General features: G+C 47.3%; 1 protein-coding gene across 1 annotated transcript in view; it reads right to left on the bottom strand.

The window, feature by feature from the left end:
• The window catches only part of ARHGAP39 (Rho GTPase activating protein 39), a 181,577-nt gene that overhangs the window by 20,875 nt on the left and 132,950 nt on the right, over window positions 1-27,752 (bottom strand). Inside the window, exons 5-7 of the mRNA XM_070940271.1 lie at window positions 22,190-22,751; window positions 7,397-7,489; window positions 2,532-2,605 (exon numbers count right to left, since the gene is read on the bottom strand). Coding sequence (XP_070796372.1) covers window positions 2,532-2,605; window positions 7,397-7,489; window positions 22,190-22,751 — 729 coding nt within the window. The remainder of the gene's footprint in view (window positions 1-2,531; window positions 2,606-7,396; window positions 7,490-22,189; window positions 22,752-27,752) is intronic.

The following is a 27,752-nucleotide window of genomic DNA, read 5'->3' as shown; positions in this document are numbered from 1 at the left end:
CCATCCATCCATCCATCCATCCATCCATATCTATCCATCCATCCACCCACCCATCCATCCATCCATCTGGGATATACATGTTTTCAAAAACATGTACCCCTAAGGCCGTGATGGCGACCCTATGGCACGCATGCCACAGGTGGCACATGGAGTCATATCTGTGGGCACGTGAACGTTGCCTTAAGTCAGCTCTGCCAGCTGATTTTCGGGCCTTCTGCACCCACTGGAAATCAGGAAGTGGGCTGTTTCCGGCCTCCAGGTGGAGTGGGGAAGGCTGTTTTCACCCTCCGCAGGCTCCTAGAAAGGCTCTGAAGCCTGGGGAGGGTGAAAAACTGTCCTTCCAGTCCCACCAGAGGTTGGGAAACAGACCATTTCCAGTCTCCATAGGGCCTCCGGGGGGGTGGGGAAGACCGTTTTCGCCCTCCCCAGGCTCCAAGAAAGCGTCTGAAGCCTGGGGAGGGCGAAAAAACGGGCCTACTGGGCCCACTGTGCCATCACATGCAAAAAGTGGGGGGAGTGTGTGTGGGGGGTCACGCGCGCATGCGCAGGGGGGGTCAGGATGCATTGAATTATGGATATGGGCACCCGCACATGCGACCCCCCCATGCTCCCCCCACTTTTGGCGCGCAACACCAAAAAGGTTAGCCATCACTGCCTTAAGATATGCGTTCAAATGCATGTTTGCAGAGAGAATAGAGAAGATGAATTAGATTGATATTGTCATTTGTTTGCTTAATTATGGTGAGCCACCCAGAGTCATGGAAAGTTAGGTGGCATGTAAATTTTAAAAATTATTATTATGAGTATTAATAATGTCCCCTGCCTCCTCCCCTTCCTTCCCCTTCCCCTACTCCGCAAACCCCACTCTGTTCTCGTACTGATGGTGTTACCCAGTTGGGTCACGATGTCAGCACTTCAAACTGCATTTACTCTAGTGCTGACATAAGAAGGAGAGGTGGAGGCGTCTGGAAAGGGACGTTTGACTTTTCACCTACTTATTTTCCCTGGAGATAATATTCCCTAGGAGATGGGATGGGAGGGGGGAAATTCCTTTGAGCTGGAGCTGTAGATTAGGGGTAGAATGACTTGGAAGATGGCCAATGAGTGCAGGGGGGTGGGGAACGGAAAGGGAGGGTTTTGGGGCTGGAAGTCAGTGTTGGCTTCGATGGAGTCGGGTTTTAGAATGTTATGCTTAATAAATAGGAGTTTTCCTTCAAAGACTTTGTTTGAAATGCAATTTATTTGAGACGACCTCGAAGCCTGACAGAAAGCCAACACTGACTTCCAGACCCAAAACCCTCCCTTTCTGTTCCCCACTGACACACAAAACATCTGCAAGAGAACCGCCAAGGACATCACAGTCCTCCTTCTTCTCTTCTTCCTCTCTGCACATCCCACTCCCTCTAGCACTGATGATGTTACCTAGCTGGGTCATGAAACATCTGCAAGAAAACCACCCAGCTCAGAGAGAACCAAGGACCCCAGAGTTCAACCCTGAGCGACAAATATTTTCCTCTATTGGCACTACATAATTGGGAGTCTTTTCTGCTTTCTATCCAGCTCTTTCCTTCTTTATTATTTATTTTACTTATTATGAAATTTATATTGCTGCCTATTCGCCCATGGAGCCTCAAGGTGGCTTTACCTTCTCGTCGGACATACAATTCTGGATGCCCAGGAGCATCTTCAAGAGGCGGATCAAAAATATCAACCCTTTTGAGGCCTGGCACAAGACCTACTGGCCTTTTGGAGGAGCTGGAAGAAGACGGGCCTGTGATTAGACATGGTGATCCCTTGAAGGTTTTGGAGATGGTGAGATGGCTCTCCTCTACTGGCTGGTCCCTTCCTACATTTTATGTTTAATGGTTAATGGACGTTTGCTTCATTACCTGCTTTCATTTGCTTCTGGTGGGTTTTCTTTCAAGGTTGACTCAGCCTTCTGTCCTTCCGAGGTGGGTAAAATGAGGACCCAGATTGTTGGGGGCAATAGGCTGACTCTGTAAACCGCTTAGAGGGGGCTGTAAAAGCACTGTGAAGCGGTATATAAGTCTTAAGTGCTATGAGGGTTTTGTTTTCTTTAAACCTTGTGAGCTGCCCAGAGTCTCACACACATGTTGAGATGGTTGCTGGTATATATTGAATAAACACATAAAATCCCATCATTGCAGGGATGTTTTTGATGGTCCCTGATTCTGGAGTTCTCAGTGCCCTCTTAATCCTTGAGGGAAAAAAAATGTTGGTAAGCAAAACAACATCTGGACAGGAAGCTCTTGAGTTAACCTCTCCACCAACTTTCCCCTCTTGGGCAAAAGGACCAGGGCCTTTTGAGTTGAGTTGAGTTGGATGTCTTGGCTCACTCATTGACATGCAATCAAGGTCAAGATTTGGGAGTGGCTTCCAATGTCTTGGGATAGGGTTCCAACTTTGACCCAACCACCCCACGCTTTCCCATGATCACTTAGCCACCAACTCTGGTCTCCCAAGGCCACCTTGATAGACGATGCAAAAGAGAAAAGGGGGAGAGGAGATACCTTCTTGGCGCCAGTCAACGCTGCCTTCTGGAGCTTGCTGTAACAATACTTGGCGTAAGTGCTTACCGCCACCCCTACATGAGAGAAGGGAGGAAGGAGAGAGGAAGAAAGAGAAAGAGAGAGAGAGAGAGAGAGAGAGAGAGAGAGAGTCAGAGCAAGGACAATTCACGAGCCGCCATCCCAGGAGGAAGGGGCAAAGAGGAGAGACCCAAGCAGCTGAACGAGAAGAAGCAACGCAACCAGCAAGGTGTCCTGCACAAAAGGTCCCATGGCAAGCAGACCCTCTTCCCCATCTGTCTTGAGCATCTTCCTGAAGTCCCTACCTGAGAAGGGCTCTGGCGGGGCTTAGACAAGATCCCATCTCAGCAGCGTTCTCTGGAGTCCCATCAAGTCAACTCTTGGCCAGGTGGCACTTCCTTCTTCTGCCTCTTCCTGAATGCTATGAACTCACTCTGGCCATTAACCTCAAATTCAGGAGACCTACAACTGACACTCTAGGACCACAAGCCTTGGCACAGGTAGACCTCCAAGCCTCGAGGCTCGTTGAGGCCACTTGGAGGTCTGTCCGTGTCCTCAGGGTCACCTGAGTAGTGCAAATGGGGATTTTTTTCCCAAAGTCTGCAGAAAAATTGCAGACTACCGGAACCATCCACGCTTCTGTTTGAGATGGAGACAACACGGACTCGTCCCCAACGGCCTACGCCTGGGTTCCACCGTGAAGGGACAGAGGGCAGAAAACATCCTGCAGAAAACACAGCTGCACAACATGGTCCTTTCGGCAGTCCCAAGAAGGCTCCACACCCATTTGCACCATTCAGGTGACCCTGACAACATAGATAAGCCTCCAAGTGGCCTCAACGACTCTCTAAAAAGGATGCAAATGACCAGCTGTGTCTGCAAGGAGTATCAATCCTTCCGTTCCCCACCATTCAGTCAGAGCTGAAGAAGCTTCTGGGATGAGAAGTGAAACATCTTCAAAAAAAAAAAAAATACAGAAAGTCCAGTGGCCTCTTGGGGAAAAAAAAAGAACCTTTCGGACGAGGAGAAGAACATGTGTGTGTGTGTGTGTGTGTGTGTGTGTGTGTGTGTGTGTGTGTGTGTGTGGCAGATACGACACAGAGCGTGCTTTTGATCCTCGCTCCCTTCTTCCCAGTTGCGATTTACTATTTATATGCTGTGCATGGTTAGCTTTAACCTTGATTTGCTTGGGATACATTTCATGAAATCCCCAAATGGATAAATTAGCAGCCACGTTAAGTGGGGTGGCGGGGGGTGGGGTGGGGGCAGAATTTTAATCAATGCGTTTTCACCTGCCGCCATCCGGCTTTCCCCAAATAATCCAATCAGCCCTTATTTTATGGGGAAGGCGTCCGTTGTCGAAATCAGCTGAGCAGGAATGCCAGGAGTTTGGGACCAGGTAGGTCAAAAAAGTCATCTTAGCTTTTTTGATGTTCCTCTAACCCACCTCAAACATTCCTGGATAGAAAAACACAGCGTTCCAGGAGAGAAACCTTCGGAGATGGATGCTAAAATTAGGATTTTTGCTATATACAGTAGTGGCCAAAATTGTGGAAACTCTTTTGGGAAAAGTGTATTTTCTAAAACTAGCTAATTACACCATTTATTTTTTTTCTAGTACCATAAAATTATATATCAATGGAAAGATAATTTAATCAAGAATGTAATGCCATAACTGGATTTGCTATTAGAATAGCAGTTACGGTATAAAGAAGGAAAGTGAAACACGTGGAAAAAACAAGATGTACAAAAATGATCACCATAGGAAAAACGAGATGTACAAAAATGATCACCATAGGAAAAACGAGATGTACAAAAATGATCACCATAGGAAAAACGAGATGTACAAAAATGATCACCATAGAAAAAATGAGATATACAAAGATTGTCACCATGTCAGTTAATCCTTAGTTTGGTGACTTTTAGCATGAATTCTGGCCTTACAACGTCTTCCCGTGGAGTGAACCAAGTCTTTGAGTTCTGCAGCTGTTACAATGGGAAGCCAAGATGGAATGATGGCTTCTATGAACTGGGTTTCATTGCTGGGTCGCTTCTGACTAACCAGTTTCTTTAGTCGGCTCCATAGATTTTCAATTGGGTGAAGGTCTGGGCTATTCCCAAGCCATTCCAGCAGTGGAATAGGATTATCTTGAAACTCCCAAAAAAAGTGGTGTTATTAGCCATCAAACCTCAAAAATACACTTTCCCCAAAAGGTTTCCCCAATTTTTGGCCACAATACTTATAGTTTTTCATTTGCATCAGTTGTGAAACAGGGGTCTGTCTGCAAAGGGCAGATTGCACCCTTCTCAAAATTATCGTCATGCAACAATCCTGGGCAATAAGGAATTAAAACCGGAAGAGAGGTTGTTTGCAATCATGGTTAACCATGCTTGTAAGGGACCGTTGAGAAAGCCAGAAACCAGGTACGCCTCGACTTGAGACCACAATGGACCCCAAAATTTATGCTGCGAAGCGAAAGAGTGGTTAAGTGAGCTTCCCATCCTTTTACGACTTTTCTTGCCACCGTTGTTAAGTGAACCGCCGGGGTTGTTAAGTTAGGAACATGGTCGTTGAGTGAATCTGGCTCCCGCGTTGACTTTGTTTGCTAGAAGGTGGCAAAACAGGTCATAAAATGGGACAAAACTCACTAAACCACTTAGCAGTGGAAATGTTGCTTACGATCAATTGTGGTCATTAAGTGGAGGATTCTCTGAATTTTGGTTAATGTTCTGCTTCCGGACCCAACAGCTGAGTGGGTCAAAGCAGAAGAGAAAACGCAAAATACTCAGTGCTTACAGATACCCGGAGGGTGCCACGATGATGTCACATCAGTGGTGGGTTTCAAAATTTTTTACTACTGGTTCTGTGGGTGTGGCTTGGTGGGTGTGGCTAGATGGGCGTGGCTTGGTGGGTGTGGCTAGATGGGCGTGGCTTGGTGGGCCTGGCAGGGGAAGGATACTGTAAAATCTCCATTCCCACCCCACTCCCGGGGAAGGTTACTGCAAAATCCCCATTTCCTGCCAATCAGCTGGGACTTGGGAGGCAGAGAATAGATGGGGGCGGAGCCAGTCAGAATTTTTACTACCGGTTCTCCGAACTACTCAAAATTTCTGCTACAGGTTCGCCAGAACTGGTCAGAACCTGCTGAAACCCACCTCGGTGTCACATGGATCATGTCCCTGAGAGATGACGGGGATTATGCATTTGATGACATTTGGGCGTCGATTAAATTCTTATGTTCTGCCTGTTAGGAAAATGCAAGCTTCAAACACAACTCAAAAGGGCTTCTGAACTTTGGACAACAGCTCTCTTCCGTTCATTCAAACAGGCTGGCCTTCTTCTAGCGTTTGTCCAGAGTGTGAAAACTTAGCTAGCACTGATGATGTTCCCTAGTTGGGTCATGAAATGTTGGCAAAAAAAAAAAACCCCAACAACTAAGCTCAGGAAATGTAGAGAACCCGAGCCTGCTCCCTTCTAGCACTGATGATGTTACCTAGTTGGGTCAAAAAATGTCTGCAAGAAAACAACCAAGCTCAGAGACCACCCAGGACCCAACCTCCCTCACTTCTAGCACTGAGGGTGTTCCCTACTTGGGTCATGAAATGCTTGCCAAGAAAACAACCAAGCTCAGAAAGCATCCAAGACCCAATCCTACACTCTCCTAGCCCTGATGATGTTACCTAGTTGGGCCATAAGACGTCTGCAAGGAAACCTCCAAGCTCAGAGAGTACCCCGGTACCACAGGGAGAAAGATCTTCTCGTCCAGGATGCTCAGGTGGAACATCTCTTGTTGACGTAGCCTAGAGTTGGGAGATCTTATGAAGCCACTACCACCCTCCATGGACCTCCTCAGATGGAGAAAGTGATGTCACGCATGGTGTGACCTCACTGTGAGTTCTGGAGGACCCTTGTGGCTCCAACTCTGACCCACAGCAGGAAGATGAGACATATATTATCCTGGTCGGTTTCTTACCTGAAGGATGGTGGGCTAAGCCCTTGAAGTTTCTCTTCTGGTCAGAACACCCAACCTTTATCCAGGCAGGTGGACAGTCAAACATTGCCCCCCACCCTCATCTCTAGCACAGGTGCCCTCTGCAAGAGCCCTCCAGCTCTGCTCTCTTGTCTTCACAGGACGCTGAAATACCTAACAGGCTTGTTGTCAAGATTTGTGGACTTCAAATCCCAGAATTCCCCACCCAGCATTTTGAGGAATTCTGGAAGTTGAGGTCCACAACTCTTAAAGTCGCCGAGTTTGGAGACCCCTGAGTCACGGCCCGTTAAAACTTTGCAGTCGTAATATGGGTTCCACAGTAACCCTGGGTTCCATAAATGACGTTATCGTGCAGTCAATCACGCATTGGGGCTACAGGTTCACCGGGTGCACCCATGTGGCCCGTGAACCTACATCCATGGGTATGTTGGCGTGAGACAAGGGCCGGACGAATGGAAGGAAGTCAGTCCACCCTTCCTGGATAGGAAAACTGCTTTTCCCTCTTACAACCCTCGCTCCCCCACATTCCTGACTCCCCAGTGAGTTGGGAGGACAACTTGCAGAGGACAACTTGTGGCAGAGCCAGCCTTGACCACGAGCAAAAGGGCACCTCGGAAGGTTCAACTGAAGTCAGTAGGGTGTTGGAGAAAAGGTGATTAGCAGTAGGTCCCGTCCACCCAAAATCAGGATATAGAGGCGCCCTCCCCCCCCCCACAAATTAGGAGCTAGGAGAAGAATGAAGCCGTGTTATGGGGAGACCAAGCAGAGACTAAGAAGCTGCAGAAAAAAAAGGAAGTCGTTGACTAGACTAAGGAGAAGAGGCTGCTAAAGGAAGGTTTGGTTCTCACGCCCTACCATCGTGGTCTTCGACATAAGGTTTGGGCTTTTTTCTCAATTTGGACTTCTTCTTACTGTTTCTCTCCAGGAGGTCTTTAATGTGCTGGGTCACTGAGGAACAAAGAGAAGGATGAGGACGATGGGGACGGAAGACAAAAGGCAGAAGAGGTGTGGGGACAATGTGCATTTCCAAGGTTCACGCCAGTGGTGGGTTTCAAAATTTTTGTACTACCGGTTCTGTGGGTGTGGCTTGGTGGGCGGGGCATGGCTTGGTGGGCGGGGCAGTGTAAGGTTCCTGCAAAATCCCCATTTCCTCCCGATCAGCTGGGACTCCGGAGGCAGAGAATAGATGGGGGCGGGGCCGGTCAGAATTTTTACTACCGGTTCTCCAAACTACTCAAAATTTCCGCTACCGGTTCGTCAGAACCTGCTGAAACCCACCTCTGGTTCACGCCCTCAAAAAGGTACTTGAGAAGGTCACAGGCCTTCTTCATCATGGATTGTCCCAGGTGATCCAGGAAAGAGAAGGAACTTGTCTTCTCCATCACAAAAGGACACCATGAAGATATTTTTTAGAAGTTGGGAGTTTTGATTTTGGGTCAAAAAGAAAAAAATATTGAGAATATCAGCATATTCTCAAGGCCAGCAAAATGCAACTCGCAAATATTTACACTGGAGCCCATTTGGGGTCATCATCTCTTATCTCCAGCCTGTTACAGGTAGTCCTTGACTTACAACGGTTCGTTTAGTGACCGCTTAAAGTTACAACGGCACTGAAAAAAATGACATAATCCTTTTTCACATTTACAACCGTTGCAGCATCCCCCCGTGGTCATGCGATCGAAGTTCGGACACTTGGCAACTGACTCGTATTTACGACCGTTGCCGTGTTTCGGGGTCACGCAATCCCCTTTTGCGACCTTCTCCTTCTTATAACGGAGAAGGCAGATTCACTTAACAACCGTGTGACTAACTTAAGGGCTGCAGCGATTCACTTAACCACCCGGCAAGAAATGTCGTAAAATGGGGCAAAGTTCACTTGGTGACAGTCTCACTTAGCAGCAGAAGTGTTGGGCTCGATGGTGGTCGTAAGTCGAGGACTACCTGTATTTTGCCTTTCCTGGATATAATCACTGAGTTGTAGGTCACCAATCAAGGAACATGCAATGAACGGAGCTATCTATGGAGATCCTCCGTCATTCAGGTCCTGGTTGTCCCAAAGGTCCTTTTTTTTCAAGAGGCAACTGGACTTTCTAATTTTTTCTTGGAAGACGTTTCGCTTCTCATCCAAGGAGCTTCTTCAGCTCTGACTGGATGGTGGGGACTGGAAGGATTGATACTCCTTGCAGGCAGCCTGGTCATTTGCATCCTTTTAGAGGGTCCTTGAGGCCACCTGGAAGTTTCTCTGTGTCCTCGGGGTCACCTGGTTTGAAAGAAGGGTCAAAGAAAATATGTCCAAATTGAACAGCCCTCACTCAACAGAGGGGGAGGGATAGGACATCATCTATTGTGTACAACACAATCCTTTCAGCTGTTCCAAGGTGGCTCCACACCCATTGGCACCACTCAGGTGACCCCGAGGACAGAGATAAACTTCCAAGTGGCCTCAATGACTCTCTAAAAAGGATGCCAATGACCAGCTGTCTGCAAGGAGAATCAATCCTTCCCTTCCCCACCATCCCAGTCAGAGCTGAAGAAGCTTCTCGGATGAGAAGAGAAATGTCTTCCAAGAAAAAAAAGAAAGTCCAGTTGCCTCTTGAAAAAAAGCACCTTTGGGAACGAATGGAGATGATAACAACAATGCTACACATGAAATGAAATCCTCCCACCGTTGAGTTCTCACTAAAGGCCAGTGAGAACAACTAAGAACAATAACAAAAAAGTAGTGAATGTTGAATAAATTGTTTGGGAAGTGGGATTGTTGAAGACCCAAGTCTACCTACCAAGCTATCTTTCCTCCTAGGAGTACCAGCATGGAAAAGGATGTGTGTATATGTGTGTATGCTCGCATATTGAGTAGTTTTTCCTGATGTAATGGACTCCAGTTACTGTCACCTTAAAAGCACAGAAGCCACAAAGCAAACACTTCCTGTAACTGAAGCATTTGTGGTCATTCTTCTTACCTTCTTGTGATGTCAAGACAGCTGTTAGATCACTACTGGTTTTATAATGTTTCTATCCTGGACAAAGTGATTAATATGCAGAAAACAAAGCGTTGGAAGGGACCTTGGAGGTCTTCTAGTCCAACCCCCTGCTTAGGCAGAAAACCCTACACCACTTCAGACAAATGGTTATCCAACATCTTCTTTAAAAACTTCCAGTGTTGGAGCATTCACAACATCTGGAGGCAAGTTGTTCCACGGATTCATTGTTCTCGCTGTCAGGAAATTTCTCCTTCGTCCTAGGTTGCTTCTCTCCTTGATTAGTTTCCATCCGTTGCTTCTTGTCCTGCCTTGTGGAGCTTTGGAGAAGAGGTCAACCCGCTTTTCTCTATGACAGCCCCTCAACTATTGGAAGCCTGCTATCATGTCATCCCTAGTCCTTCTGTTCAATGGCTAGACATATCTAGTTCCCTCAATTGTCCATCATGTGGTTTAGCCTCCAGACCCTTATCATCTTAGTTGCTCTTCTCTGCTCTTCTCTTTCTATGGTACCAACATCTCATCATGGATCTTCTAATCTAGACCAATCCCATGCTTGAGCAGGAGACCCTATACCATCCTGGACAAATGTCTGTCCAGACTCTTCTTGAAAACCTCCAGTGATGGAGCACCTACAACTTCTGAAGGCCAGCCGTTCTACTGATTAATTGTTCTAGTCTAGTTGTCAGGAATTTTCTCCTTAGTTCTAGGTTTGACATACCTAGTTCCTGCCACTGTTCATTGTAGGGTTTAGCTTCCAGTCCCATAATCATTTTTGTTACTCTTCTCTGCACTCTTTCTAGACTACAAAAGTGTCCTGTGGCTGGGAACCAGCTGAGCACCACCCCGAGCTACCATCTCATCCCACCGAATTGCTGACCTTCGTCCGTTCTTGTGGGCGAAACTATCTTGTTTCGCCCACAACTACTCAATTCAGGAGCACATTGCGGTTGACAATCAAGTCTTCTTCTGCAAGTCCAACCATCCATGACAACGTGCCAGAGGGAAGGGGAGGAGGTCCAGTACCTTGAGTTGACTTCCTTGGCTGTCAATCGGAGGGCTTGGTCCAGTGTTGGAAAGCCTCAGAGGTGACACGATGGACCTCCACAAGCTGTACACTGATGGGGATGCTGCTAGCATATTGGCACAGTGTCCCCTGTTTTGTGTATCCTCCTTCTCCTCCTCCTTGTTTATCTCCTCCTCTTCCTCCTCTAACTTCTCCTCCTCGTCGTCTATCTCCTCCTTCTCGATCTCCTCCTCTTCCTCCTCCTCCTTGTCAATCTCCTCTTCTTCCTCCTCTAACTTCTCCTCCTACTTGTCTATCTCCTCTTCCTCCTCCTCTAACTTCTCCTCCTCGTCGTCTATCTCCTCTTTTTCCTCCTCTACCTTCTCCTCCTTGTGTATCTCCTCCTCCTCCTTGTCTATCTCCTCCTCTTCCTCGTCTATCTCCTCCTCTTCCTCCTCGTCTATCTCCTTTTCTTCCTCCTCTAACTTCTCCTCCTCCTCGTCTATCTCCTCCTTCTCGATCTCCTCCTCTTCCTTGTCAATCTCCTCTTCTTCCTCCTCTAACTTCTCCTCCTCCTTGTCTATTTCCTCTTCCTCCTCCTCTACCTTCTCCTCGTCCTTGTCTATCTCTTTTTCCTCCTCTACCTTCTTCTCCTTGTCTATCTCCTCCTCCTTGTCTATCTCCTCCTCTTCCTCGTCTATGTCCTCATCCTTGTCTATCTCCTCCTCTTCCTCGTCTATCTCCTCCTCTTCCTCCTCGTCTATCTTCTCCTCTTCCTCCATCTACTCCTCCTTCTCTATCCCCTCTCCTCTCCTCCTCTTCCTCCTCTATCTTCTCCTCCTCCCCTATCTTCTCCTCTCCACAAACCCCACTCCCTTCGAACACTGATGATGTTACCTAGTTTGGCAAGGAAACATCTTCAAGAAAGCAACCACGTTCAATCACAGGGACCGTTGGACTTGCACAAGGAGGCTTAAAATGGAGTTGGGTCAACAGTAGCTCAGGATGCTGTGGGAATCAAGCCAATGTCTTAATAATTTGGAGGTCTTTGACTGGGAAGTGGTACCTCAGGGCTTTGAACCAATCAGGCAGGCTAAGTCCAAAAACATCTGTCTTTCTCGGGCCACTATATGCTCTAGGAACCCCCATCATGGGTCATGTCAATCAGGCTGGTGTGAACCCACCCACCAAGACTTGATTTTTGTCCAGGTCTCCCTGGGCCACTTGCAAGAAAACCTACCCAGGACCAGGCAATTTTGGTGGTGCCTCCATTCTGATTTAATGGCCGGTCACTCCAGGAGCCTGGTCATCTAATTAAAGGCTTCGATGGGGCAGCCCACGGAGATAATCAAAGGTTGCTGGAGAAGGAGCAGTTCCATTTTCAGCTTCAGGGTGGTAAAATGAGTTAGGAACAGATTTCCACCCTAGGAATAGTCCTGCCAAGAAGGACTTCAACATTTAGACCGGGGCTGTCTTGGCCACTTTAAGACTTGTGGACGTCGAATTCTGGGAGTTGACGTCCACAAGTCTTAAAGAGGCCAAGATTGGACAGCCCTGCATTAGGAGGCCTTGAGCAGAAGATGCTTCATCCAGGAAGCCAGTTCCTGAGAAACCAGCAGTCAATTTGACCTTCCTGGGCCTTCAGGTGAACCACAAGGTCTAGCCCAGTGATGGCTAACCTTTTTGCCATCGTGTGCCGGGGGGGCAGGGGAGGTTCGCGCGCGTGCCCACACCCATAATTCAATATGCCCCACCCTGCTCCTGGCACGCGATGACCCGGTAGACCCATTTTTCTCTCTCACCTGGCTCCAGATCCTCTCTATGCGTCTGGGGAGGGTGAAAACAGCCTTCCCCACCCCTTCGGAGGCCAAAGGCTGTTTTTGCCCTCCCCAGACACATAGAGAGGATCTGGAGCCAGGTGAGAAAGAAAAACAGGCCTTCCACACCCACACCCAGGCCCTCCGGAGGCAGGAAACATCCTGTTTCCCTACTTCTGGTGGACCCAGAAGGCCCAAAAATCAGCTGGCGTACCAGAGCTGAGCTGGCGTGCCTACTGATATGGGTACGCGTGCCACCTGTGGCACGCGTGCCATAGGCTCGCCATCACGGGTCTAACCTCTTGCATAAAACCCCTCAACTCTAGGGAAAAAAAACACCACAACTTCTTAAGGACACCAGGGGGCTCCAGAGAAAATAAACCTCGATTTAACCCACCATCGGTGGTTAAACAAGGCTGGAGTTTTAATCGGGGAGGGAGGCGGAGGAAACTCAGTCCGGTTCCAGAACGCACAACACAAAAGCACAAGAGAAAGGCCTGTGTGGCCAACTTGCTGTCGCCCACACGCACAACCTCACATCACAAAGAGCCACAAGCGAAGAACAAGGGGTTGTAATGTCAGGGCCTCCCAGCATGGGTGCGGTGGGCAGAGACGAGGAAGGAGTGAATCGAAACCCCGAACAAATCAGCCTCTGTCTGGAATGGGGATGGGGGACCCTGACATGGAGGAAATAAGAAAAGGAGCTTTCTCGTGTCTCGAATTTGCATCTCCAGAACTCCCACCAAATGTCCTCGTTAGTCAGAAACTTGCAACGGCTGATTCTGAGCCAAAAAACAAGTCGGAATTATGTGGTCTGGTTTTGATGAAGGCTAATAAAAGGAGAATCCTTGTAGCTCAGGGTTGGCAGGAGGGATCCTTGGTACTGTCTGAGCTGGGTTGTTTTCTTGCAGACATTTCATTACCCTATTAGATAATATCATCAGTGCTAGAAGGAATGGGGGGTTGGGGTTGGGAGGAGAAGAATTGAGGTGTCCTTGGCGCTCTCTGAGCTTGGATGCGTTCTAGCGGATGTTTCATTATCCTACTAGGTAACATCACCAGTAATCCATCCTTCCTTCCTTCCTTCCTTCCTTCCTTCCTTCCTTCCTTCCTTCCTTCCTTCCTTCCTTCCTTCCTTCCTTCCTTCTCCCAGACGTTTCATGACCCAACTAGGTAACATCATCAGTCTGTCAGGTTTCAATGTCCTCTCAAATAAATTGCACTCCCAAACAATTAATCTTTGCTGAAATATTCCATTTATTGAGTACGACAGATCTGGCCCCGACTTCGTCGTAGCCGATACTAACCCTCTGACCCCCAAACCCTTCCCTTTCCGTTCCCCAATTCTCCTCTTCTCATTGGCCATCTTCCAAGTCAGTCTCCCCAGCTTCTGACCTCACCCCACAGGAATGTTCCCCCCTCCCATCCTATCTCCTAGGGGATATTATCTACAGAGAAAATAAGTGGGTGAAAAGTCAAGCCTCGTCTTTTTATGGCAGCATCAGAATGCTGACACAGCCTTCCTTCCTTCCTTCCTTCCTTCCTTCCTTCCTTCCTTCCTTCCTTCCTTCCTTCCTTCCTTCCTTCCTCCCTCCCTCCCTCCCTCCCTTCCTTTCCTTCCTTCCTTCATGGGCTGGAGGCTAAAACATATGAAGAACGGTTGCAGGAATTGGGTATGTCTAAGTTAATGAAAAGGAGAACTAGAGGTGACATGATAGCAGTCATCCAATATTTGAGGGGCTGCCCCAAAGAAGAGGGAGTCAAGCTATTCTCCAAAGCCCCTGAGGGCAGGACAAGAAGGAATAGATGGAAACTAATCAAGGAGAGAAGCAACCTAGAACTAAGAAGAAGACATTCCTGACAGGGAAGAACAATTAGCCAGTGGAACTGTTTGCTTCCAGAAGCTGTGGGTGCTCCATCAATGGAGATTTTCAAGAAGAGACTTGTCTGAAATGGTATGGGGTCTCCTGCTTGAGCAGGGGGTTGGACTAGAAGACCTCCAAAGTCCCCTTCAGTCCTATGATTCTACGACTCCCAATATCATATTCCAATTATGCGAAAACCATCCCCGCAGACCAACAAATTGGATGGGATACGGTCATCCTTCATCAAAACTGCCGTGCCAAACTGTTGTAAATTTATTGCGAGAGGCCTCACCTGTCTAATTTTATGATGGCGCTTTTGCTATTTCTTGCTCTGTTGTTTTCCTTTGTTCCGTTTCACTATAGGCATTTTTTTTAAAAAAAAATAATAATGCACCAAAAAAAAAAAAAAAAAAGAAAGAATTTGGTTTGCATTATGGAGACCAATTATGTAATTTAGCTTTGCAATCTGGTTTTAAATTACTGGGGTTTTAAATTTGTTCAGCCAAATTATTTAATTTGTTTTATTCTATTTTAAATTTTGTATTTATATGTTTTATTCTATGGCTGTTCACCGCCCTGAGTCCTTCGGGAGTAGGGCGGTATACAAATTAAAAAAAAAAAGACATATTTATTTTCTTGTAGAACTTCGAGTCTGGAGAAGGGGTTGTTAATTTGCTTGAAGTGCTGGCCAAAACTGGAGGAATTTTTCAGCAAATATCGCAAGAAAAAAAAACAACCTTCGGTGAAAAAAAAGGACCGTGTTTAAAGCGTCTTGAGATTCTGCTCAATTTGGGTGAGATTATAAAATGAAAAGCCTGGATTGTTTTCACCGGTCTTCTTCTGATTTTCTTTCGACTGCTTTGCGTTCCAAGAAGAACAAAAAAAAAAAATTCACTGGAAGCCAAACGTCTCGTGAAAAACTGGAGCAAAAAAAGAGGACTTGTCATCCTTTCAAATGTACTTGAGATGCTTCAGCGAAAGCTGAGGTTAAAAATAGCTTTTTGGCAGAGGCCTTCCAACGTTTCAGCCTCCTTCCCTTCGCAGAAGCCGCCTCACGAGATGCTTCAAGGCAGCACCAGAAAAAAAAAAAAAAAACAGAATTTGTGGATCCAAGATCCAGGTTTCTAGACCTCATGAAATAGGAGCCCTGTTTTGGGCTCCTGCTCCATGGTGGGAATGAATTTGCTTGGAAAAAAAAAAAGGACAACTAAATATCTGTTATTCTTGCTTTTTTCAGGAGAGGTGCTTTTTTCAAGAGGCAACTGGACTTTCTGGGGGGGGGGGGGGTTGAAGATGTTTCCCTTCTCATCCAAGGAGCTTCTTCAGTTCTGACTGGATGGTGGGGAAGGGAAGGATTGATATTCCTTGCAGACAGCTGGTCATTTGCATCTTTTTAGAGCAGTGTTTCTCAACCTTGGAAGCTTGAAGATGGGTGGACTTCAACTCCCAGAATCCCCCAGCCAGCGCTGCTGGCTGGGGGATTCTGGGAGTTGAAGTCCACCCATCTTCAAGCTACCAAGGTTGAGAAACACTGTTTTAGAGGGTCTTTGAGGCCACTTGGACGTTTGTCTGTGTCTTCAAAGAAAAACCAGAAGTCCAGTTGCTGTTGAGAAATCACCTTTGGGACAACCATGACCTGGATGACTGAGTATCTCCATAGACGTTTTTCAGGAGAGGTGGGCCAATTTTGAGCCAGCGTCTGCAGAGGTGGACCTCTTAAGATGCAGAGAACTTCTAGATTCCTTGAAGATCTCCAGAAATTACATCAGCTTCCCCCGATTGGTGTCGTCCAACTGGCGATCCTTGGAATGTCCAGCCACCACGATCAAAATCCCAAACTTTGCAGGAGGGTCTTCACACAGAGAGCTTAGCCGGAGATCACGTGGTGGAGACTGGTGAGGAACCTAGGTCTCCAAGGTCTAGGTTCCTCAACCGTCTCCATCACATGGAGGTCTTCTCATCCACTATGTCTAGAAGTCAATGGATTGTGGAAGGCAGGTTGACAATAATTGTGACAATAATTGTGAGCCCTGTCTACAGAATTCTTCTCCAACCTGCTGTCCAACCTGGACAGCAGAATTCTTCTCCAACCTGCTGTCCTAGTCTTGCTTCAATCCAGCCATGCTGGTGAAGGATTATGGGAAAAATCGCAATAATTTCATCTGTGTTGAAACTTATATTTAGGGTTCCCTTTGAATGGGAGCATCAGGAAGTGGTTGACCTCACAGTAGGTCATCTCGCTACCTCGCTACTTCTTCTGAGCCTCCTCCAGGACACAGGAAGAAGGGTTGTCCCATCCAGAAGACCAAGGGAAGTTCTGAGGACACCATTTATCCCAAGCCTTGGACTTCTTATTCCATAAAATGCAGCCCTGTCTCCAAAAATCTTCTCCAACCGGCGTCTTTCAATTCAATCCGTGGTGCTGGCCACGGATTACGGGAAATTGCAAGACAACGTATCTAGAAGTCAATGGATTGTGGAAGGCAGGTTTGACAATAATTAGGAGCTTTAGGATTTCTGGAAATTGTGTGGTCCTCAGGGTTGAGCTTAGGGCCGTGATGGCGAACCTATGGCATGCGTGCCACAGGTGGCACATGGACCCATATCGGTGGGCACGTGAGCTCAGCTCTGAAGCACATGTGCGGGCTGGGCAGCTGATTTTCGGGCCTTCTGGACCCACCAGAAGTAGGGAAACGGGCCATTTCCAGCTTCTGAAGGCCTCCGGGAGGATGGGAAAGGCTGTTTTTGCCCTCCCCAGGCTCCTAGGGAGGCTCTGGAGCCTGGGGAGAGCAAAAAATGGGCCTACCGGGCACACCGTGCCATCGCATGCCCAAAGTGGGGGGAGCACCGAGGGGGTGTTTCACGCACATGCGTGGGGGGTAGGGTATATATAATTATGGGTGTGGGCACACACACACGTGAGCCCCCCCATACTCCCCCCGCTTTTGGCACGCGATGGCAAAAAGGTTAGCCATCGCTGGCCTAGGGCCACCTGGATGAACAGATGCTCTTGGAAGTCATAGATTCATAGGACGGAAAGAGACCTTGGAGGTCTTCTAGTCCAACCTCCTGGGGCTACCAAGGACAGAGCCAAAGACATTTCCATACCTCTTGAATGAAATCATTTGGGGGCTGTTACCCCTTACTCAAAGGACGTTCCGTTGCTTCGTGAGCTAGAACCGTCTTTTTCAACCTCGGCGACTTTGAAGGTGGCCTTCAACTCTCAAGAATCCCCCAGGGACCTTGCTGTTAGAACAAGAGCCTTGATAGTACAGGGGTTTAAGGCACCCTGTTATTAAGCTGGTTATTAAGACCAGCTGCCTGCAATTACTGCAGGGTTCGAATATCGCCAGGCTCAAGGTTGACTCAGCCTTCCATCCTTTCTAAGGTAGGTAAATTGAGGACCCAGTTTGTGGGGGCAATAAGCTGACTTTGTATAAATATACAAAAGGATGAAGGCTATTGCTTAGCGCATTGTAAGCCGCCCTGAGTCTCCGGAGAAGGGCGGCATATAAATCAAATTAAAAAATAAAAAAAAAAATAAAAAAAAAAATAACAGCCCAGGGCTCACAGAGCCCGGCACAACCAATTACCAGCTTTAATTGTTGGGCCATAAAAGCAGGAGGCGGGGAGCAGCCGGGAGGATGATTCAAAGCCGGCGACAGGTGACATTTATAGGAAGACGACGCGCTCAGCAGAAAACCGATGCTCAAGGGAAAAGGTCTCCTGCTTCCGAATCAACAAGCAGAGAGGTATGGATCAGTGGTGAAATGCAAAATTTGTTACTACCGGTTCTGTGGGCGTGGCTTGGTGGTGGTGGTGGGTAATATGACTGAGTGGGCGTGGCCATTTTTTTTTCTTTTTACTTTTAAAAGCATTTTTTTCTACAACCTCTTCGGCTGATCGGCAGTGGCTTTTTTTCTTTTTAAAAACATTTTTTCTATAACCTCTTCGGCTGAAGAGGTTGTAGAAAAAAATGCTTTTAAAAGCCTCTGATGATCCCAGCTGAGCCACGCGATCATCAGAGGCTTTTTTTTTTACTTTTAAAAGCATTTTTTCAGCCAAAGAGGTTGTAGAAAAAATGCTTTTAAAAGCCTCTGATGATCCCAGCTGAGTTGCCTGATCGGCAGAGGCTTTTTTTCCTTTTAAAAACATTTTTTTCTATAACCTCTTCGGCCGAAGAGGTTGTAGAAAAAAATGCTTTTAAAAGCCTCTGACGATCCCAGCTGAGCCACGCGATCATCAGAGGCTTTTTTTTTTTTTTTACTTTTAAAAGCATTTTTTTCGGCCAAAGAGGTTGTAGAAAAAATGCTTTTAAAAATTAAAAAAAAAAGCCTCTGATGATTGTGCGGCTCAGCTGGGCAATGGGGGGGGGGACAGGGATTTTTGCTACCAGTTCTCCAAACCACCCTCCTCCATCGCTACCGGATCAGGCGATCCGGTCGGAACAGGGAACATTTCACCCCTGGTATGGATCTCCTTGGCTTCTAGGACAATTGAATGTGGCCTCCTGGTCACGCACGCTTCACCACGAGTCCCCAGCCGCAACTGACCCGTTGTGGGTGTTTATCCTCGGCTGGTTCTCTGCTGGAGTTCTCCCGCTGCCACTGATCAGTAATTCCCCCAGCCCCGTGATGGTAAACCTACGCATGCGCCTCCTGCCGGCCAGCTGATTTTCAGGTCTCTGCTGCATATGCGCGGGTGGGGGGGGACGCATGTGTTGTGGCCCGCCAGCGGCCTGCGCGGATTGTGGCAGATCCCGACGACGAAGAGGCTGGTGTGGTGTCGCGCCAGCAGCCTGTGCAGCCGGTGTTCGAGGCTGAAGAGGATGTGGTGCCAGAGGCAGAGACTCAGCCTGGGCCTTCAGAACCTCCAGAGGCTCCTTCAAGTGGAGACAGCGAAGTGGAGGAGCCTCTCCTCAATGCTCAGGCACGCAGGGCTGCCAAAAGGCAGGAATGGCTACTCAGGAGGAGGAGGTCTCCTCGAGAGTAAGTCTTGAGGATAATTGGCCACTCCCTTAGCCTATTTAAGTCACACGCCGTTAGTAAGTTTCTTGCTGGAAACAACTTGTAATTATCATCAGAGCATTTTGGAGAGTGAGTGTCTTATGGTATCTTGTTTTCTGGGCTGGTTGCCAACCTTTGCCGGACTTTGTTTATTCTTGGTACGTTATAACTTTGATAAGGACCGTTGGTGTGTGTCACAATCCTTGGGAATCTGGAGCTGGGGCAGAACAGCACGTGGGAGACATGCGTGCATGCGCGGGGGGGGGGTGCGTGCATGCGCGGGGGGGATGGGGGATGCAGTGCGCCCCCCCGGCCCATTTTGGGCCTAGCAGGCCTCCCTGCAGCCTCCTGGGACCAAAAATGGGCCATGGGGGGGGGGCGCACCTACCTGTGGCCTATTTTTGGTCCCAGGAGGCTGCAGGGAGGCTTGCTAGGCCCAAAACAGGTGTGGGGGGGGCGCACACACATGCGCAGGGGAGACGGGGGTGTCACAAACGCATTGCATTATGGGTGCAGGCACACATGCATGTTTTTTTTTTTTTGTTTTTTTAATTTGATTTATATGCCGCCCTTCTCCGGAGACTCAGGGCGGCTTACAATGCGTTAAGCAATAGCCTTCATTCTTTTGTATATTTTATACAAAGTCAGCTTATTGCCCCCACAATCTGGGTCCTCATTTCACCTACCTTAGAAAGGATGGAAGGCTGAGTCAACCTTGAGCCTGGGGAGATTTGAACTTGCAGTAATTGCAGGCAGCTGGTCTTAATAACAGGGTGCTTTAGACCACTGTACTACCAAGGCTCTTTTTTGGCACGCGACGACAAAAAGGTTAGCCATCACTGCTCTAGCCCCTTGTCCTGGATGATTCGTAGAGGGACAATTTCTCCCTGGCCCATTGGCTGCATGACCCAAATGGCCACCTATCCCGGAGGCCGATCAGCCACCGGGAGAAGCTGAAAAAGTGGGTAGGGGTCATGGCTTAGCAGATGAATTTCCCCTCTGCCGGCGAGAATCTGTGCAGAAAGTGGCCGGCTTGCTGGGAAAATATAGGATAATGGAGAGTGGCTTAATAGTCAGTTGGGCGGCACAGAGATTTAATCAATAAATAATTTGATAAATACAGCAATGGGGTCCCCGGTGCTCTCTGAGCTTGGTTGTTTTCCTTGGAGACGTTACATTAACTGACTAGGGAACATCATCAGTGCTGGAAGGGACTTAGATGAAAGAAATTGCCTTCTCGCACTGATGATGTTACCTAGTCGGGTAATGAAATGTCTCCAAGGAAACCGCCAAGCTCAGAGAGGACTAAGGACCCCGTAGCCATCCACCTCCTCCTTCCTCCTGGCACTGGTGAAGTTATTGTCAGCATTCTGATGCTGCCATAAAAAGACGAGTCTTGACTTTTCACCTACTTATTTTCTCTGTAGATAATATCCCCTAGGAGATGGGATGGGAGGGGGGAACATTCCTGTGGGGTGAGGTCAGAAGCTGGGGAGACTGACTTGGAAGATGGCCAATGAGAAAATGAGAATTGGGGAACGGAAAGGGAAGGGTTTGGGGGTCAGAGGGTTAGTATCGGCTACGACGAAGTCGGGGCCAGATCTGTCGTACTCAATAAATGGAATATTTCAGCAAAGATTAATTGTTTGGGAGTGCAATTTATTTGAGAGGACATCGAAACCTGAGAGTTATCTAGTCGGGTAATGGAATGTCTGCAAGGGAACCAACAAGCTCAGAGAGCACTAAGGACCTTGTAGCCATCCTCCTCCTTCTCCCTCCATTCTAGCACTGATGATGTTACCTAATTGGGTCATGAAATGTCAGCAAGAAAACCTCCAAGGTCAGAGAACACCAAGGACTCCACAGCTCAATCCTGAGCTACAATATTCTCCTCTAAAATAAATAAATATTGTGCTTTCTCGGCCCTAAACTGACAAAGCATATGAGCATGGCACGTATTTCGGTGCACCACAAATGCACAAGTGTGCCGACATGTTTGTGTGGCTCAGGTAATCTCACCCAAACCATTAAACTCACCTCCTGTTGAGACTCATGCCTCAATTAGCTATATTTGCCTCCAGAAGTTGTGGGTGGTCCAATACAGGTAGTCCTTGGCTTACGACCACAATTGAGCCTAACATTTCTGTTGCTAAGTGAAACACGGGTCCCATATTTTCGACCGTTCTTTTAAGTGAGTCACCGCAGTTGTTAAGATAGGAACACAGTTGTGAATCTGGCATCGGAGAAGGTGGATCAGGACACTGCAACGGTCATAAATATGAGTCAGCTGCCAAACATCAGCTACCAAGAGCCTTGGTAGTACAGTGGTCTAAGGCACCCTGTTATTAAGCTGGTTATTAAGACCAGCTGCCTGCAATTACTGCAGGTTCGAATCTCGCCAAGGCTCAAGGTTGACTCAGCCTTCCATCCTTTCTAAGGTAGGTGAAATGAGGACCCAGATTGTGGGGGCAATAAGCTGACTTTGTATAAATATACAAAAGGATGAAGGCTATTGCTTAACGCACTGTAAGCCGCCCTGAGTCTCCGGAGAAGGGCGGTATATAAATTAAAAAAAAAAAAAACTGAATTTTGATTACGCGACCATGGGGATGCCACAATGGTCGTAAGTGTGAAAAACTGTCATAAGTCACTTTTTTCAGGGCTGTTGTAATTTCGAACACGGCCGCTGAACGAACTGTTATAAGTCGAGGACTACCTGTATTGGAGGTTTTTAAGAAGAGACTGGACAACCATTTGTCTGAAATGATATAGGGCCTTTTGCCTGAGTAGGGGGTTGGACTAGATGACCTCCAAGGTCCCTTCCAATTCTGCTATGTCTCAGACTGGGACACCACTGCTGGCCACCAAGATGTCTCCTTTTGATCTTAAATTTGAACCCTGCCTTTTGGGGAGGGGGAGAAGCTGAGAAGCCAACCAGGACCCGACCAGGTCAACGGTGAGTTGAGTCCCTCTTACCTTTGGTGTCGTTCACCGGGTCCATGTGCCTGTAGATGTATCCCTCTAAGTAGGAATGGAACTTGGGCGTGGGTGGGAAGAAAGCCAGGCAGATGGACATCAGCTCCCAACCCTGGGCGAGACTCTCATAGCGGAAGTTCTCGGTGGTCTGCCGGCACAACTGGATGTAGAGCTCATCTCGGAGGCCTTGCATACTCCATCCTTTGGTGGCGATCTCCAGAGCTACGTTGAGCTGGTCCGTCTTGGACCGCCGGTCGCCCATGTACATCTGGATGAGCTTGAATATCTCACAGGCTTCCTTCTTGACGTTGCGGTCGCTGGTCATGATCATGGGTTTCTTGATGGACTCGCTGCTCCATGCCAGCATGTTGGCGATGGAGATCTTGCGTCGGAAGAGACCTTGGGTGTGCTTGTTGAAGTGTTTGGAGGCCCAGTTCTCAATGTCCGTCTCCGAGGAGGGCTTCCTCAGGTTGAAGGTGGGGAAGACGCAGCTGTTGCTGGGCATCATGTTCCGGTTTTGGCGGCTGCTCTCAAACTGGACGCAGGCGCCAAGATCTTCTGACTGCGGAGACAAGGCAAGAGAGGACAACAGTGACCCAACGGCCTTGCGTGAGGGGAGACCACCGACCACCCAAGGAACGGTGAAGTCCACCCCCAAATATTCTTCCTCGCTCCAACCACACGGGAAAATGGAAGAAGAGCCATCAATCATGTCCCAAAGGTGCTTTTTAATAAGATAAGACAGATAAAAGTCTGAAGAGATTCTCCGTCATCCAGGTCATGGTTCTCCCAAAGGTGCTTTTTCAGGAGGCAACTGGACTTTCTGGTTTTTCTTTGAAGACATTTCGCTTCTCATCCAAGGAGCTTCTTCAGCTCTGACTGGATGGTGGGTAATAGAAGGATTTATACTCCTTGCAGACAGATGGTCATTTGCATCCCTTTAGAGAGAGTCATTGAGGCCACTTGGAGGTTTATCTGTGTCCTCAGGATAAACCTCCTGAGAGATAAATCTCTACAGACTTTCAGCTATACAATTTGGGATGAACAGCCTTGGAATGGTGTGGGAGTAGGAATGGCTTTCCAGAGAGAGGAAAATTGCAGACTACAGGAACTATTTGCACCACTCAGGTGACCCCGAGGACAGAGATAAACCTCCAAGTGGCCTCAACGACCCTCTAAAAGGATGCAAATGACCAGCTGTCTGCAAGGAGTAGAAATCCTTCCCTTCCTCACCATTCAGTCAGAGCTGAAGAAGCTTCTTGGATGAGAAGCGAAATGTCTTCAAAAGGAAAAAACAAGAATGTCCTGTTGCCTCTTGAAAAAAAGCACCTTTGGGATTTAAGATAGATATGATCACCTTTATTGTCAGTTCAGTGGCACACATTAAAAATGAAATTCTGTTGCCCGCTCTCAAAAGTAAGTATACATCTACCCATACCCATACCCAACACACATATACATAAAATACACACACACACACACAAACATGTATATACACACACGTGTACATATATGTATTAATCACTGTCCATTTTCAATGCGTAGTGGAAAGAAGAAACTTGAGAGTTTAAAAGGTTGATGCTATATGGAGTAAAACTGTGACTGAATCTGGATGTTCTGCTTCGGGTACCACAAAGCCCCCTCCCAGAAGGTAACAAGGAGAACAGGTTGTGGAGAGGATGTGTAGCGTCCCAGACAATCCTACGGGCCCTACTCAAGCATCGCTTATGTGCCGTGTCCTGGATAGAAGGGAGTGAACTGCCAATGATCTTTTCTGCTGTCCTCACCACTCTCTCCACTGCTTTCCTGTCTGAAGCAGTAATGCTTCCACACCAGATAGTAATGCAATAGGACAGGATGCTTTCGATTATAGAAAGTGGTAAGGACAGAGGGAGGAAGATTTTCAAAAGTCAACTGGACTTTTCTTGGTTTGTGTTCCTTGAAAACATTTCACTTCTCACCCAAGAAGCTTCTTCAGTTCTTCAGAATATAGAACCATACAACTTCAGAGCAGGTTGTGAAGAGGATGTGTAGTGTCCCAGACAATCCTACGGACCCTACTCAAGCACTGCTTCTAGCCCACGTCCTGGATAGAAGGGAGTGAACTGCCAATGATTTTTTCTGCTGTCCTCACCACTCTCTCCACTGCCTTTCTGACTGAAGCAGTAATGCTTCCACACCGGACAGTAATGCAATATGACAGGACGCTCTTGATTATCCCTCTAGAAAGTGGTAAGGACAGGGGAAGGATGATTTTTCAAAAGGCAACTGGACTTTTTCTTGGTTTTCGTTCCTTGAAAACGTTTCGCTTCTCATCCAAGAAGCTTCTTCAGTTCTTCAGTATATACAACCACATAACTTCAGAACTGAAGAAGCTTCTTGGGTGAGAAGCAAAAGGCTTCTTCGTGGTGCAACACCAGGATTCAATCGGGAGAAAACTTTCTTCTTTGCACATGAAAAGACCTAGATTCTACTCTATGGAATCTCTTTCCTAGAGGTGTAGTCCTCAATTTACAGCCGTTCTTTTAGTGACCATTACTAACGAAACAACTCTAGCAATTTGCTTAACAACGGTGGCAGGAAAGGTTGTAAATGGGGACAAAACTCACTTGACAACTGTCTTGCTTAGCAATCTGAATTTTGGGGGTCAATTGTGGTCAAGGACTACCTGTATGATAATGGTTTAATACACATTCAAAATTTGCTCCTTAAAAATAAATGAACTTCAAATGTGATTGTGCAATTTATTCAATTCCATGTCATTTACACATGCTTATTAAAGCATACCTGGATTTATCAAATTAAAAATGCTACCAGTGACATCAATACTGTACATATTATTAGCCTCCAATTCAGTATCCCTTTGGGCAGGGGTCTCCAAAGTTCGCAACTTTAAAACTTGTGGACTTCAGCTCCCAGAATTCCCCCGCCAGCCATGCTGGCTGAGGAATTCTAGGAATTGAAGTCCACAAGTCTTAAAGTTGGTAAGTTTGGGGAGTCCTGCCTTAGGGACTAAACTCCCAGGATTCCCAGCCAAGACTCCCTCTTACCTCTCTCATATGGTACCTAGGAATTCTGGGAACTGTAGTTCCAGCACTCCCGAAGGGCTAGAGAAGAAAACTCTTGATTTATCACCTTCCCAAACCGTTAATGGGCTGTTATATGCAAACATTACAAACATTTTCCCTCTCCTTAAAGGAGCATTCCCACTGAAAGATATGTGTACTGTCTTCCTGTAGACTAAAATTCCCCCGTCTGCCATGATGTTTCCAAATATTCACTTTCTTTATTAAATTTATGCTCACTATCCAAAGCGATTCTGGGCGCCTCCACAATACAATGAAATCATGAATATCAAAAGATTAGAGCCTGAGTGGCGTAGGAGGCTAATGCCTCCTACTGAGGCAGCATTTAACATCCAGCTGCCTGCAATTACTGCGAGTTCAATTCTCACCAGGCTCAAGGTTGACTCAGACTTCCATCCTTTCTAAGGTAGGTGAAATGAGGACCCAGTTTGTGGGGGCAATAAGCTGACTTTGTATAAATATACAAAAGTATGAAGGCTATTGCTTAACGCACTGTAAGCCGCCCTGAGTCTCCGGAGAAGGGCAGCATATAAATCAAAATTAATAATAATAATAATAATAATAATAATAATAATAATAATAATAATAATAATAATAAATGCTCTCTTGCAGGCCTCTTGCTAAGCCAGAGGTGTCAAACGCAAGGCCCACAGGCTGCATACGGACCACGGGGTGCTAAAATCCAGCCTGTGGGGCCGGCCTGGAAATATCAAAGGACCAGCCCACAGTGCTTCTGCTGGCCAAAATGGGCCTCTTGCACCCACTTCCCCCCCCCCCACCGTGGCCCATTTTCGGCCTCCCTGGCGTCCTGCAGCACTCTGCCGGCCAAAAACGGGCTGCACGAAGCAGTGGTGGGTTTCAAAAATTGTTACTACCGGTTCTGTGGGCGTGGCTTGGTGGGCGTGGCATGGCATGGCTTGGTGGGCGTGGCTTAGTGGGTGTGGCAGAGGAAGGATATTGTAAAATCTCCATTCCTTCGCTACTCCAGGGGAAGGTTACGGCAAAATCCCCATTTCCTCCCTGATCGGGGGACTCGGGAGGCAGAGAAGAGATCGGGGAGGGGCCAGTCAGAGGTGGTATTTACCGGTTCTCTGAACTACTCAAAATTTCCGCTACCGGTTCTCCAGAACTGGTCAGAACCTGCTGAATCCCACCTCTGGCACGAAGGCCTCATGGGGCCCATTTTTGCTACAGGAGACCATAAAGGGCAAAAATTAGGCGTGGGTGGGGGGCACGTGTGTCCCCATACCCCACCCCGTTTTGGCTGGCAGGGTGCTGCAGAGGGGTCCATCCGGTCTGCCACCCGTTCCCCGCCCCTGCCCCCTTGCCAGCCCGCAGAGAACTACAGTGCTGATCCAGCCCTCGAAGAAGTCCAGTTTGACACCCTTGTACTAAGCATACACGGATTTCCCGCCCAGATATTTTAGTTCCTCTTAAATCCCTGCCATTTAGTTCTTTTTTATTCATTTGGTTCACTTAACTGTGCACTAAAGTTCTTACACAGCCCATCTCACCCAATTGGGTGGTTTATTCTGCAGTATAAAACGATAGAAACGCCTGAACAGAAGCACAGATAAAACAGAGGTTAAGAAATCAGGATGAACACTTACAGGTTAAAAGTTAAAAACTAAAATAAAATTCAGTAGGCTATAAACATTTTAACAAAGCAGAAGGAGCTCTCTCAAACTACCACCCATGCCCAGAGTTACATCTCACTCTTAAGAACCGCCCTCCCACCACCCCTGTGCTAACTTTCCGTGGAGAAAAATAAAAAGTTAAAACTACAGACTGTGATTATCATGTTAGCAAATACAGTCCTTTGCTAGGAGTGTTTTATATTTGAGACTAGCTGATAACCTGGTGTTGCCCGGGTATTTATTTATCCCAATCCACCTTACCAGAGGGAGCCCCCTTGTGAAGTACTGTGAAGCCGTTACCATGGCAACTCCACAGTGTTGTACAGTAGAAGCCATTTTAAGGCACAACAGGCTGTATCTTAACAGAACCTGAATCCAAAATGCACACTGTCAAAAGTACTATGATTTGACACTATATATAATTCATTCGTTTTCATTTCAGCGGCCCAGGCATTCCAGAGTTATGCTGGAACACACGCACACAGAGAGATTCACACTCACCCACCCCAAGGGGTGCTAGGGGTGTCTTACCCACACAGTATTTTTTTCCAGATAGTAAGCCGTCTATGTACCAAGTTTGGTTGAAATTGCTCAAGGTGTTCCAGAGTTATGCTGGAACATACATACACACACACATCCATTTATATATATATATATAGATTTGGAGAGTATCCTGACACCCTTCAAATATTTACTAGAGTGCCACGCAGAAAAAATTTAAACCTGTTTGCCATCGTTCCAAAGTGCAGATCCAGGAACAAAAGATTGAAGTTAAAAATCATCTTGAGATATAAGAGATATTGCTGAGCCCCATCCCCAATGCATCAAAACTTAGATAAC

This window comes from Pituophis catenifer, unplaced genomic scaffold, assembly GCF_029215685.1.
Source record: "Pituophis catenifer annectens isolate HBS135680 unplaced genomic scaffold, rPitCat1.0.hap2 SCAF_3, whole genome shotgun sequence".
Lineage (NCBI taxonomy): Eukaryota > Metazoa > Chordata > Lepidosauria > Squamata > Colubridae > Pituophis > Pituophis catenifer.
The sequence above is the reverse complement of the archived record's forward strand: the minus strand, read 5'-3'. Positions and strand labels throughout refer to the sequence as shown.